The sequence below is a fragment of the Mesoplodon densirostris genome, chromosome 3, assembly GCF_025265405.1.
Source record: "Mesoplodon densirostris isolate mMesDen1 chromosome 3, mMesDen1 primary haplotype, whole genome shotgun sequence".
In the NCBI taxonomy this organism is placed as follows: domain Eukaryota; kingdom Metazoa; phylum Chordata; class Mammalia; order Artiodactyla; family Ziphiidae; genus Mesoplodon; species Mesoplodon densirostris.
Window position 1 is genome coordinate 161,591,201 of NC_082663.1, and position 15,640 is coordinate 161,606,840.

Sequence of the window (15,640 nt, forward strand, 5' to 3'; positions counted from 1 at the left end):
GCGGCAGCGCCCCCTAGAGACCGGCCTGCGGCGAGCGAGGGTGGTAGCGCCGAGTCGTGTGGACTTTCCCTGACTCGTGGGAAAAATCAGTCGGCTTCTTGGTGTGGACCTAGTAAGACGGAGAGAAAGAGAGGAGGGAATTATCAGCAACGCTTTAACAGGGGCCTCTCCCCATCTTCCGCCCATCAGTCATTCTAATGACCGCATATTTTTTACATAGAGGGGGAAAAAAACTGGAGGAAAAGTATCAATTGGGATGTCTCTGGAAGGTGGAATTAAAACAGTTTTTTATATTTCTTTAAACTTTCTTGTATTTTTCATATTTTCTACAGTGAATATAAATTGTGGAGTGAAAGAAAAAAATGACAAATGTTGTTATCATTACTTTTTTAAATGTACGGAATTCAAGGCAGTTTGCTAGGGTACTTCCTGTCAGTCCAGCCCATGGTCCAAGGGATCTTTCTAAAACGCACAACTGATCAAGTCACATTCCAGCTTACACCCCTTCACTGGCTCCTGGTGGTTGCCTTTTGTGTACAATTGGATTTAATAAATTTACCTCGCTGGAGTAGTTTTGATGGAAATAATTAAGAACAGACCCTCAACAGATGGAGGCTCTTTCATTGTATTTTTCTTATTAACTAGTCCAAGTTTCTTAGCTGGACCTCAAGGGCATCAGGTACCCCACACAGCCCTGTCTCCTTCCTGGATTCTTCAAGCTCTTTTTGGATCTGTAGCCTTGGAGGGAACACCCTCCCTTAAGGTGTTCATCACCCCACTGCACCTAATAAACAGGCTGTATATTGCAGGCTTGGGCATCTGCCCTGGCTTGAATCCTGCTTGACAACCCACTTCACATCTCTGTGCTTCAGAGGCTAAATGCTGGTGACCACAGCATTGACTGAAAGATTAAAAGAGGTAATACATAAAAAGCACCAAGCACAATGTAGTAATGTGGTACATGGTAAGAATGCAATGCACATGACTGCTATTATTATATTACTGACATTTGTGGAGCACTTCCCTTGTGCCAGGTACTTTGTACTAAGTGCTTTATGTGTATCATTCTAACTTAACTCTCACAACAACCCTGTGAGGTAGAATTATCCATTTTTTACAGATGAGGAAACAGGCACAGAGAGATAATGACTTGCCCAGAGCAAATGGAATTGCTAGGTCAAAGGATATATGCATTTTAAAATTCTGATACATGCTACCGCATTGCTCTTCATAGAAGTTATATCAATTTACACTCCCACCAGCAATGTGGTACAAATGCCTGCTTTCTCATGGCCTCATACACACGGTGTGTTAACACTGGGATTTTTGCCAATCTGATTAAGTGAAAAATGCCATCTTTCAATTTTCATTTCTCTTATCATGAATGAAGTTGAGAACTACTTGCATTTATTTTACTATCTGCTCATTTTTGTATTAGGTTGTCAGTCTTTTTCGTATCAGCTCCCAGAGTTCTTTAGATATTAAGAGGCTCTGCCCTTAGAAATGAGCTTTGTCTCTTAGTCTACAGAATTTTGACTTGGCTTTTATGGTGTTTGGGGCCTTAAAAAAGTTTTATTTGAAATTTTATTTTTACATTTAGATCTTTACCCATTTTGAAATATGTGTTGGCTTACAGTGGGAGATAGAGAGCCAAGTTTACTTTCTCCAGAGGGTTACCCAGTTGTTCCAACACTATTTTCTGAACAATCCATCTTTTTCTCACTGGTTTCAGATGCCACACTTACCATATAAATTAAATATAAATAATATATAAATTAATATTAATATAATTTATAATATATAAATTAAATATAAGTACATCTGAATCTATTTCTATACTTTCCATTCTATTCTGTTGGCCTATTCATTCATTCACCAAAATGACACTGTTTTAATATTAGTTTTACGTGTTTTAGTATCTGTTAGGATCAAACACCCCATTTTTTTCCCCATGTGAACTTTAGTTTTTTGAAATCGTATTGGTATGTCTTATCAGGATGGCACTGAATTGTTCATTTAAGTTAGGAGGACTGACAGGTTTTATGCCGTTGACTTTTCCTATTCAAGAACTTGGTCTATCTTTCCACTTGTTCGTCTTCTGTATCCTTCATAGTATTTTAATGTTTTCTTCAGAGCTTGTACATTTTCCGTTAAGCTCATTCCTGGAGACATTTTAAGATTAAAACCTTTTAAAGAAACTGAGGTTGACATTTTTCAGGTTAAACGTTTTGGATCCTCAAGTAGAAGCTCCCTGTTCAGGACACTGAAGAAACCCAAACTCTGCACGTGGTAGATCGGCCCACGTGACCTTGAGCCCCTTTCCCATCATGCTACTTGCTGGAAATTCCTCTGCAACCAAGAGTCGCCAATTGCATCTCCATGAGGCAATTAGAGAAAACATAGTTCCTCTTTTCTCCACCCTCCAACATACTCCATTCTAACAAAAAAGACTCAATTCTAAGGCCTTCAGCTAGAGGCCATCTTTGAGGGATAGATATACAATTTGGTGACCCGCACTCCCCATCACTGACTACTGCCAATGCTGTTTTGTTTCCGTCACCTTTACTTACTGATCCTGAGACTAGCTTTTGTTTACTGCATCTACTAGGTTCTGGCTTTAGTTCTTTCTGGTTTTCAGACCCTAGGCCCATTATCTCCCTTCTACACAGACATCCATCCAAATATTGCCAGTGACTTGGCCAGGTCCCTTACAGAGGAGTATGGATTGTCTCTGAGTGCTGCAAGCAGACTGCCATTTAAATTGGGAGTTCTGTATCATCTAAGCTGGGTCTGGGGTGAGTCCCTGCATCTGGGTCTAGTCTCTTCTGTAAAATGGACATGATCACCCACCTCACTGGGCCACAGAGAGCAGCAGGTTGAGTTCCCTGATAGGAAAGCACCTAGCAGGGGCTTAATGAATGCCACCCTAGCCTTCTAGGACTTTCTAATGCCTTCTTCCTATTCTGAACCTTTCAGCTGGGATATTAAAGTATTTCCCAACTAATGTTTTTCTCTCTAAGGTGCTCTCCTGGTTACAAAATCAATGTGGGCAACGAGGGACAACTGAACAGCCCATCTCACTGGGCGCTACCTAACAGAAGGGTTGGTTTCTTAAGAGCTGTACTGGAAGGGCTGGTTCACCCAGCTCCTGAAAGTGTCCAGACTTTGACAGAGGCTCCTGTGAGGTCAGGTCCTGCAGCAGAACCAGTCCATGAGAGGCTAGGCCCACTTTGCTTCCTGACAGCCTCAGTGTCACGCAAATGAAGCAAAAAGGGCTTCTTTAAGGGACCAGGGATGTCATGCACACAGCCTGTCAATTCTCTTAACATACCCCACTTGATGCGGTACCAGTGTCCTTGCAAATACCTCTGTGGTAACGTACCTAGAACCCTTTGCGTGTTTAACAGCTCTTGTGGTGTTTTGTGGCCCTGTTCACACGTGGCCTCTCTCAGCAGACTAAACGTTAGGGGCGGTCTCTTTAGTTTCCTTCTGGCCAGTACGTAGCACAAGTCTTGGCAGAGAAAGTGCTAAACTAATGTTTGTTGGCCGAAGGAACACACTGCTACAGTGGTGTTTACTCGGGTCCCCTGATTTAACAGTTCTATGTATACGCCCAGCCTAGCTTGGGGACGTACTTAGAATTATGAAACACACAAACACATACAAAGGCTTAAGTCAGGAGAGACTCAAAATACCTTCTTTCCCTCAGAGAAATCGCTTGGCCAAAGAATCAAGGAGGAGAAATAAGGATAAACTAAACTATGCTCTAAACTATAAAGAATGTAAATGTTTTTGTCAATGAATAATTCTACGTAATAGCTAAATTTAACTAAAGTATTGAAAAAGCAGCCCAAAGTGTTAAAAAAAAATGTTAGCTGTTCGCACACTACACCAAGAGAGGGGCAGCGCGATCAAGAGTTCACTGCTGTCTCTAGTTTGGATTTTTGTTGCAGTGGGTTATTCTGAAGGGTGGATGATCACCTTGGAAAGCAACAGAAAAGCAACAGAAAAAGGAAGGACGAAAGCATGAGGCAAACAATTCAAAACCTTTTCTTTTCATCTTTTTTTATTTTAAATTACAAAGGATGTTGCATACACTGATGAATCTGTATCTGACTAGAAGTGCTGAGGAGTTGGAAGGTGACAGAAAACAAAGGCAATGTTTGAATTGCCTTTTCTTCTGAAAAGAAAAACTGCACAACTATTAACCAACATTTAATAGAATAATTTTTAAACAGCTCATGCGTCAACGAGATAAAATTCTTTCTAGACAATAGACAAGACTGAATCCAATAAAAAGTTTCATAGCTCCAGTTAGGGGAGTGGGGAACAAAACTACAGAATATTTATGATAGCATTACAAACAGGATCCTACGTAACTATGCAAAAGAGGTCGCCACATTGTATGAACAAACACTTTGAATTCTTGCCCTTCCGCTCTTCTCTTGTGACGTCTTATGTGCAGTCAGCCCTAGTATCACTGTTAACCACAAATGCTAAGTTATAGGACAAATCCTAGGGAAAGAAGGTTAAAAAAAAAAAAAAAGCAGGCAGTGGAATACAGTGTCATAAAAATGTGGTGAAAAGGCAGATACAGTACACACATATACATTTCTGTTATTTGGTTCTGAAAAAAACAAAGGGCGAAGGGCAAGACACAGTAATCAGTCCCGCTCACATCCACCCATAACTTAATTAACTACACCACTGTGTTTACATTGTTATGAAAGAGGCAAACTTAGTTCACCCGAACTTGGCACATTGAAATACCCAACTTTGATGTTCCTCACTAGTCACCAAGTCATCAGTTCCAAAATACTATTCGGAAGTAGTTTTAAGGTTCTATTCCCTCACCACTACCCCCAAATCTCTCTTTTCTAAAGGAAAATGGCAATTTGGCATAATTCAGTTCCTAGGTGTAATTTCTACAATTTCAGTCAGTTTACTAAGCACGAGGATTATGCTTCAACACATAATCCCACTTGTCTATGGAAGTGTAAAACTGTCAGTAGTACATTTTCATCATCTTCCCCCAACATGCTAATTCCTTAAAACGAAACAACCATTCCTACAGTTGACATTCATGGTTACATCCCAATGTGTTTGAAATATTAAAAAAACATGGAGTCATCTTCTCATAATGCCCTTATTAAGATTACAAAGATTACAAAAGAATCCACAAGTATTACGGCACTGTGTGAGGCTTATTTGTCATGATCCGAGGGAAGAAGAAGACTGCAGTTCTGTGCAAAGTTGTGGAAATGGCCTTAGTTCCATGGGAAATGGTATTCCACAATAGACTTCACTAGAAGGATAATTTGAAACTTTAACACTGAAAGCATAATTCAATGCGTTCTCAAAATTCAAGTTTCAAGATTTGGAGAGATGCTAACATTCTGTTACATAATTAACTAGAAAATACTTGAAGAAAATTTTAGGAAGACTATATAAAGAAAGGGAACGTAAGTTTTTGTTAATTCCTGCTGAAGGCAACTTGATTTCGTTTCTTAGAAAGTTAACTAACTCTTAGCAGCTAAAATATTTTGAAATGTATGGAATAAAGAAAAGCACATCCATTCTTGACATTTTGGTGAATAAACTAACAGCTTTATTAATGAAGGCAAACATCAGATAATTGTATGAATATTATATATAAAAAAAGAAATCCAAACTAACAGCATTGTATTTCAAAAGTACTGTACTTCTATTTCTTTTAAAGAGACTTGTCATCTGTTTTATAAAACAAACAAAATGAGTACTCTCCTCCTAAAAAAGTCTGGAAAAATGAAAATAGTCAATTTCAAGCTGATGAACTGAACATACCTTTCTTTAAATGCAGACTATTGCTAAGGAGCAAATGAAGTCAAGCATCAGAAAGAAGATGTATGACAAATTCATGAAAGTTAGGAAAAAGGGATGTAGTGAAATTACTGCTAATCTCTCCCCCTCATATTCAAAGACCATTCAAAACTGGTCTTTCATACAAATATAAAATAACAATAAGGAGAGGGAATTTGAAACCATACCCATCTGAAATTCTTCATGATGTTTTTATAATAGCTCTGATTCTCTTACCAAAAAGGTCAAAGTGAAAGATTTAGGAAGTGAAAGGGAATGGAGATGTTTTGTTTTAAATGTACAAGTAAGGCACAATATAAAGCCACATCATAATCTGTCATGAAGGATATAGGAGAGGACAAGAATCGTACATGGTACAGTAGAACAAGCAATCATATTGACTGAAAAAGTGTGGCACCCAATTCAAAACTCAGACAAGATCTTAACAAGAACAACTGGACAGCATGCTTTCATATGGAGACAAACTCTATAAAGAATCCAGTGTATCTGAAAAGAGGAAGAACGTTTTTTGTTTTTTTAAATCATAGTAGTACTAGAGTCAAAGTTTATAATTGCTTTGGGAACAATGGGTTTATTTGAGGTGAATTCACAATGCCTTCACTTAAAGTAAAATTCTGGACTTCATTATGAGCTATCTGTATACCATGTATGAACACAGAAAACCTTTAGAGAGCTCTTCTCTAATGATCTTCACCCAAAAATACATGCCACAATTTTCAAAAACAGAACACGTACAATTGTTGGGGTTTTTATGTTACCCTTATAAGATTTGTTTGTGTGATACACTAAACGTATATATTTTTATGACAATAGAGGAAGCAGATTATTACTGGCATTAAAGTACAACCATTTCTAGACGGTTTTAAATGCCACAGAGTCCCCTGGTTAAAATGTAAAGCTGCACAGCTTGCCTATGTCATCTTTATGATAAAGTTAAAACAGCAAGAGGATTTAACTTTCACTCTACATTTTACTGCCAGGTTTTTATTTAGATCAAGTATCGCTGCAGCATTCTGACCAGCCCAGATTTAGCAGCAAATGGCAGGAATCATATAAAATGCAATTTTTTTTAACAAAGTGCTTTTCTAAGATATACATACATATATAAATAGGTACAAAATAAAGTGTCAACATTAAAAAGCTCAACTATTTAAAAGCTTTTACCTATTTAACTTAAGTAGTACATATAAAACACTGAAATGCAAGGATATGGAATCTACTAAACAGATTCAAAGTCTTTTTTTGAAATGCAAGACCAAAAAATCAAATTCTGGTTTGCAGACAAGAAAAAGGTATAAAAAACCAGAATTCCTAACAGAGCAGCTAGAAAGGGGCAATTTTATAAACCTCATCAGCTGAATCTTTATCATGAAGTGATTTTCACCTGATTGCAAAACTGCCATATTTTGGAACATGTTTCAATTTCCCAGACACATTCTGTCAAAACTTCATATACCTCCAAGTTACAAACCTGTGCTTTGCCTTCTCCCACCTAAAAATGAAAAACTTTAAACAATTAACTTACATTCTATTAAACCATTAGATCTAAGCTTATCTGTTTAGTGTGAATGCACTAACCAGGTACATTTCCACCAAGCACACAGGGTAATCTTGTGCATCACACAGTTCAGCTAAGGTGTTAAGACAATCCTCAGAGTTTCTTTTTCATAATGTCAAAGAAGCATGAAAGCAACATTGCTCACTTGTTACTGTGTGTTTTAGAATCGAACAAACCTTTATAAGCTATAGCTTCATGTGCTATCACTTACAAATGGGAAAGCGTGGTGGGGAGGGAGAAAATAACAGAAAAGGAAACACACTGTATAGACAAAATATAATTCAAAATAAATTCTCCAAGGGGTAATGGAGAAATAGTTGGAGAAGTAGATACTTTCCCAGCAGCTAGGTCGGAAATTTTTGGTATTTTTTTTTTCTGGCTAAATAGGGGTTTTTTTTAAGGTATACTTTTTAAGCTACCAGTTTTCAGAGTTCAAAACACAAGATTTGAAAATAAAACAGTAAGAGAGACAGGACGGAAAGATCTGTAGGGAAGGTTTATAATGTTGCCTTGACATAAGAAATTTCTCATCAAGAGATAAAGCTTTAACATAGTTAAAACACTGACTAATGAAGCTGTTTTATGTGAACAAAAAAGAGCACCTAAAAACTAAATGTGTTAATATTTCTCAGTTCTAGAAACTATAGAAGAAGAATAAGTCACATGTTAAGTTTGAAGAAGCTAGTTTGAAAATACCTGTACAAAAATATAAAAATCTATAAATCTTTTTGTTTTTGTTTTAAGCTTGTGTTGATCTTTGAAAATATTACATGCACAATAATACATCAATTGGAAAAGTGGCAACTAAAGAATTAGATATTTTTAGCTTTTTTCTGTCTTTACATATATATATACATAATACAATAAAAATAATCTGTATTTTGGTTGTTTGGTGGAAGTATACTACAATAAGCTAAATAAACTTTTAAATTTTCAAGGTCAAAAACTATTTTACCAATAGCTTACTAAAATGAAATATATTAAAATTTCCTACAATAAGTGCAGAAATAAAAAGACTTATAGACACCTAAATGGCCACCAATTTATCTACTATGGAAGCGAACTAGAGGAACAGCAAAATAATATCTGTATGTGTGGATGCTCCTTCTGTAGATAATTGGACCCAAACAGAAATAAAATTCACAGTTCAGTAAGATCCCTAACCCTGACCTTTTCGTTTTTCTTTTTTTCTCCTTTTTTTTCATACATTCATACAGTATCATGTAAGCTGTGCAAAACTTTACTTAGACTGGCAGTATGCCATATCAGTTGCATTTGTCTTTGGTACAAAAAATAAAACAATCGCAATAATGTGCAAGTATTTGTCTTCTTCCGGTCAAGTACCGAAATATGAGTTTTCTAGAGCCATCTTTTTTTTGTTTGTTTTTTTGTTTTGTTTTTTATACAATACACAGACTCTGTGGCATATATCTACATTTCAACATAGTCCTATATACATTCAAAAAATTTGAAAAAGAGTTGGAACAAAAAAACATTTAAACCCCATAATTTTTCCATCTATATATCTTGTTTTTTTCCTCATTAGGGTTTTCATGATACAAAATATTACCAGTTTAATAGTTTCCCCAAAATACAAGGCACAAAGAATATGCTTTTTTTTCTTACTTGCACAGACATTATATATATATATTTATATATATATTTATATATACCATATTGAGCTCGGAAAATGAACATCTAATATGGCACATGGGCATGAGTGCTGGGTTGTGCCATGTACAAGTGAGATTAATGGTTGTGGAAAATTAGAACAAAAAGCAATAATTCTAAAAACAATCTGAACTGACTGTTTAAAAAAATGCTTCCTCAATTTTTTTTGTGTGGTTCAGAGCATAAACCTGCCACAATATTTGGCATTTACTATTATCTTCACTCTTCCAAAGTGTTTTGCCTTAACAGATTTTGTAATCTGTATCTAAACATACGCTTAAATGTATGAGTTTCAATTCTGATGCCAGTAGCAGTTTTAACCAACGGTTTATGCTCTGAAAATGTAATAATCAAGTATTTTGGATCATGCTTCACTTATGCTACTTAGTTCTTAAAACAATGTAACCTAATTGTAAATGTTTACATAATGCTAAACTGACATGCAAAACAGAATGAAAATTTACAATGAACAACGTGACAAACACAGACATTTCTGACCAGTGGTCCAATGAGGCTGATTACACTTTTGATGTTGGTATCCTTAGTCCTACAAGGCCTCCAGTGGGATTGCCTTCCGCAGTCTTCTCTAACACTTGGTTAACAAATTCTGAGGTTTGCCCAGCAACTGGGAGACCTGAAGAAAAGAATAATAGGCACACTTAGACACATGTGAAAGTGAGGAGTAGGAAAATCTGAGGGTCAGGGGTGACTCTCAGCTAGACACTGGTCCCAGATGAGTGTTCTGCCGTTTGCTACTGCAGCCCAGAAAATAATTCTACCCACCATAATTAGAGCCTACAAGATCAGAAGGATCAAACCACCAGTCTCTTCCAACTGCTCCAACCTCACTACATCTCATGGATGGGCTTCACCCACGTGTCTGAAAATATATACCTGAAGGATGTTTTCATTCATTTTTATAATGACTGGATCAATTTTGCTTTCCTTTTTCTTCATTTTAAAGAAAAGTGGATAAATAAGCAAACTTGGAAGAGAAGAGGGAAAGGTGGGAGACACTGCAGGTATGTTGATTTTTTCATCTTCCTCATCCTCTATAGCTGAGGTCAAAGATATATGATATATTGATTTTACGTAACAGAGGTGTACGTGTTTTAAATGTAATACAAAACTGAGCAATTAAAGGAGATGGAAGCAGAAAAATACTATGCAGTAACTGCTCATAAGAAGTCAAAAGATACTGTAAAAAACAGAAAATTGACACCACCTTAACCATGTGATCAAAAACAGCCTGACCAATAACGGGACAAACTGATACTGTTTCTTGATTGACATAATGAGAAGGATATATAACCTACAATGTATTCTTGCCAAGAAAATTTAACTGTAACTAATCATGGGCAAACAGATGAATTCAAATGTTGGGACATTTTACAAGATCAACTACCTGGATTTTTTATGGAAGAAAAAAAGCCTGGGAGACTGATCTAGATTAAAGGAGACAAAAAAAAAAAAAAAAGACACAACTAAATGCAACTCATGATCCTTAATTGGATCAAAAACAAACAAAAAGGTTATAAAGGACATTACTGAGACAACTGGAGAAATTTAAATATGGACTCCATATAGATGTCACATCAATGGAAGTTAAACCAGTATTGTGTCTAAGTAAGAAAGTGTCCTTGTTCTTGAGAAATACATGCTGAAGTAGTAGTTATGGATGAAGACTCATATGTTTATAAGCTACCTTCAAATATATAGGGAAAAAAATGTACACAGAGGCAGAAATAAAGCAAATGCAGCAAAAATATTAACAGTTGGTGAATCTAGCGGAATGACACGCAGGTGTTCACTGGACTATTTCTTTCTACTTTTCTTGTAGGATTGATATCTTAAATGAAAAGTTGAGAAAAAAATTAAGTATACATGTTATTAGCTAAAAAGTGAACCTGCAAGACAAAAATGTAGAGCTTGAAAATAATCAGAGGACACATACAAAATGAAACTATAATAATAATGGATCATACAGTGAATGACATAAAAAGACAAGAAAGCCATATGAACAAATCCTAACAGCTCTTTTGATAACAGAAATAAAACCAAACATACATCAATAAATAAAAATGAGCTGGGACTTCCCTGGGCACAGTGGTTAAAAAGCCACCTGCCGGGCTTCCCTGGTGGCACAGTGGTTGAGAATCCGCTTGACAATGCAGGGGACATGGGTTTGAGCCCTGGTCCAGGAAGATCCCACATGCTGCGGAGCAACTAAGCCTGTGCACCACAACTACTGAGCTGGCACTCTAGAGCCCACGAGCCATAACTACTGAAGCCCATGAGCCTACAGCCTGTGCTCCGCAGCAAGAGAAGCCACCACAGTGAGAAGCACACACACCGCAACGAAGAGTAGCCCCCACTCACTGCAACTAGAGAAAGCCCGTACGCAGCAACAAAGACCCAGCACAGCCCCCCCCCCCAAAAAAAAATAGAATCCGCCTGCCAATGTGGGGGACACGGATTCGATCCTTAGTCCAGGAAGATCCCACATGCCGCAGAGCAGCTAAGCCCGTGCACCACAACCTGCGCTCTAGAGCCCGCGAGCCACACCTACCAAGCCCACGAGCCACAACTACTGAAGCCCACGTGCCCTAGAGCCTGTGCACCACAACTACTGAGCCTGAGCTCTAGAGCCTGCGAGCCACAACTACTGAGCCTGTGCACCACAACTACTGAAACCCGTGAGCCTAGAGCCCGTGCTCTGCAGCAAGAGGAGCCACCGCAAACAGAGAAAGCCCACACATGGCAATGAAGACCCAAAGCAGCCAAAAATAAAATAAAATAAAAATGAGCTAAACTCATCCATTGAAGAAAAACTACTAGACTGACTAATAAAGAAAATCAAACTACAAGTTACATATAAAAATCTAGGAGTGAATTTTATGGTATGCAAATCAAAATTAAATTTTAATTTTAATCTAATTAAGATCTTTTAAAAAGAGATGTATCTCATATAAAGTAATTCAGAAAGACTGAAAATAAAAGGGAAGGCTACCAAGCAAAGATAAATAATAAGAAAGTTACGTTCATGATTGTGAGATCAGACAAGATTGAATTCAGGGAAAAAGCTGTAAACAAGACAAAAGATGTGTGCTTCTTGATGATAAAGACTATAATCCATAATGAAGGGGATGTAACGTACAGCATGGTGACTGTAGTTAATAATACTATACTGCATATTTAAAAGCAGGTAGGAGAGAGGGTCTCATCACAAGAAAAAAATATTTTGTAACTATGTATATTGACGGATGCTAACTGGACTTACTGTGGTGATCATTTTGCAATATATACCATTATCAAATCAGTACATTCTACACCTGAAACTAATATAATGTTATGTCAATCACACCTCAAAAAAAATTAGAAGCAAAATGAAAAAATTAACTCCTGAAATTAAAACAAATCTAAAAGGATATAAGAGCCGCAAATAAACACAACAGATAACACATTTAAGAGAAACAGCAGTGAAAAGGGAAAGAATTTTAAAATAAGAAAGAAATTAAGAGATTTTTTTTTAATTTGAGAAAAAGTGAATATACTTCAGAAAATACTGAAGATAGGCAAAGAAGATCCAACCCACAAATAGTAAGAGTCCCCAAAGAAGAAAACCAAAGCAAGGGAACAAATCAAATATTAAAAACATATGAGCTTCCCTGGTGGCATAGTGGTTAAGAATCTGCCTGCCAATGCAGGGGACACAGGTTCAAGCCCCGGTCCAGGAAGATTCCACATGCCGCGGACCAAGTAAGCCCATGCGCCACAACTCCTGAGCCTGCACTCCAGAGCCCGCGAGCCACAACTCCTGAAGCCCAGGCGCCTAGAGCCTGTGCTCTGCAACAAGAGAAGCCACCGCAATGAGAAGCCCGCACACCGCAACAAAGAGTAGCCCCTGCTCACTGCAACTAGAGAAAGCCCGCACACAGCAGCAAAGACCCAACGCAGCCAAAAATAAATCAATTAAATAAAGAAATTTTAAAAATAAATAAAAATTAAAAAGATGTGAAGCTACTTACTGAAAGAGCACAGAGTGTATATGAGAATATCAACCTAAAATGACCAACTCCAAGACATGGTCTAGAAAAATTACTAGGATTTAAAGAAAAAGAAAAAATCCTGTTGACATCTGGGCAAAAATAGCAAACGGCATAAGGGGAAAAAATTAGGCAATTATTAGCTTTTCAACAGCAACACTTTATGCCAGAATAAAAATGGAGAAACATATTTAAAATACTCAAGGCAGGAAAATGTGAGTCAAGGATTGTATCTGGTAAAGCTGAGAATCAGGTACAAAGGGAAAACACAAACTTATCAATATATAAGACCTTTAAGTTAAAAAATAAAAAGGCAGGAAGAATTTTTTCTTATAACATTAAATTCCTCTCTCTACCTAACACAGGAAGACAATGTAGAAATAAAATTCTTTTAAGGAAAAAAATTCAAATGTTTACGGTGTGGGCTTTCCTGGTAGCACAGTGGTTGAGAGTCTGCCTGCCAATGCAGGGGACACGGGTTCAAGCCCTGGTCTGGGAAGATCCCACATGCCACGGAGCAACTAGGCCCGTGAGCCACAACTACTGAGCCTGCGCGCCTGGAGCCTGTGCTCCACAACAAGAGAGGCCGCAATAGTGAGAGGCCCGTGCACTGCGATGAAGAGTGGCCCCTGCGTGCCACAACTAGAGAGAGCCCTCGCATGGAAAGGAAGACCCAACACAGCTAAAAATAAATAAATAAATTAATTAAAAAATGTTTACGATGTAATATGGTAACATCAACAACTAATACTAAGTATTGAGAATTTGTGTTCAGCAGTATGCTAAGTGCTTTACATGCACTCTTTCCATTTAATCCACACAACTGTCCACATTTTATATTATAGATGAATAAAATTAGGTTGAGGGAAGTGAAGTTACTTCCCTAGGGTCCTCAGGTAGTAAGTGGCAGGGCCAGGACTTGAATCTAGAACTGATTTCAAATATTCTGATTTTAACCATTATGCTAAATGAGCTTTTGTTTTTTGAAAACATATCTTAATTTCTGCACATGACCAGTGGGTATTGCTAGAGCCACAGAGAAACCACTAGCATTTTGTGTGTAAAAAGATAGGAAACAAGGCATGCAGAACCTAAAGTACCTTAAGATAAAGAAAATGTTTTAAGAATGAAGATAAATGCTCAAAAGAATCAAATGTTACACAGAATGTCAAGAAAAATAAATTCTCAAGTAAGTCTACTGGATGAGGCAATTAGTGGGCCACTTGGGAACTATACAGTTCAGAAACTATCTAGAGATGAGTGTCAGATGACAGGGCCAAGTGATGATGATCCATGGGTACAGTGCAAGCACTTGCAACTAGGAGCACTTACTTCTAGCTCCTAGTCCTGCCACCTGCTGGCTGTAGGACTTGTGGCAAGTTACTTAATACCTTGTTGGGCTTCCAATTCCTCAGCTGTAAAACCAGGATAATAATACCTTCTTCACAGAACTGGGGAAGTAAATCACTAAATCTGAGTAGACAGATCCTGGATCATAATAAGTACTATATAAATGCTAGCTGTTTATCCCTTCCTAGACTAAGGAATTCTCTTTTCTCATCTCTTAATCTCTCTTTTAGATCTTCTCCTTTGGCCTTTAAACATAAAAGTTGTCAAATTTCATGAAATTGTAGGGTTAAAATCTATATGCCTTGCTAATTTTACTAATGATTCCAAATTGCCCTACAGAAACACTAGTATATTTTACGTTCAGTATGAACACAACGCTGACAAGAAAAATTAATAAGATATTTCAAAAACCATAAGAAACTTACTAAGTGCATGGAAGCATTAAATGTGTATTTATTTTCAATTAAAGAAAATGCAATGATTTGGGTAGCAGATTTGGTATACAGGAGCATTTCTGTATAAGTAGAAATAAAATATTCTTGCTCACTCTACTGCATCTAAGCATGTTGTTGATTTCTTCATAGCAGTTACCACAATGTTATTATTATTATTTTTGGTTTTCTATTCTTTGCCTTCCATTTTCAGACTACAAGCATCTAAGAAGAGTAGCAACCAAGTCTCTACTTAATCCCTGTATCCCCCAACACCTGGCAACATAGTAGGCATTGAAAAAATTTTGTGGAATGAATGAATTTATAATAACTGGAAGTCAGAAAAATTGTCTTAACAAATTCTAAGATATTTACAATTAAAAAAATTTTTTAAATTATAGTGTTTGGCACTCTAAAATTCAGGTAAATAACTAATTAATGATTGAAAAGTAAGCTGTAATTCTTTTAAGTGACGTGATTCAATATACAGTCAGCATCCTGGGGAAAAATGAACTGGAAGAAAATTCTCAGGTAAGTGAAATTTACTACTCTACACAACAACTATGTAAGAACCAGTTTTTAAGAGACAGTCCTAGAATAAAAACTGTTAAACAAAGAACATATAATATAGCTGAAACAATTTTATGATGCTTCAGGGTTTTCATGGCTTGTGTTATGCTGTATTGCCCTTGGGATGCCACTGATCATAGGGTGATTTGTTCCTA

At 37.0% G+C, this 15,640-nt stretch overlaps 1 protein-coding gene across 2 annotated transcripts in view; it reads right to left on the reverse strand.

Moving 5' to 3' along the window:
* Positions 1–8,411: 8,411 nt before the first annotated feature.
* Positions 8,412–15,640, reverse strand: part of CREBRF (CREB3 regulatory factor) — a 57,772-nt gene continuing 50,543 nt past the window's right edge. For both annotated transcript variants that reach the window (XM_060092524.1, XM_060092525.1), the window contains exon 9: positions 8,412–9,722. In XM_060092524.1, coding sequence (XP_059948507.1) covers positions 9,607–9,722 — 116 coding nt within the window. In that variant the 3' untranslated portion in view covers positions 8,412–9,606. The remainder of the gene's footprint in view (positions 9,723–15,640) is intronic.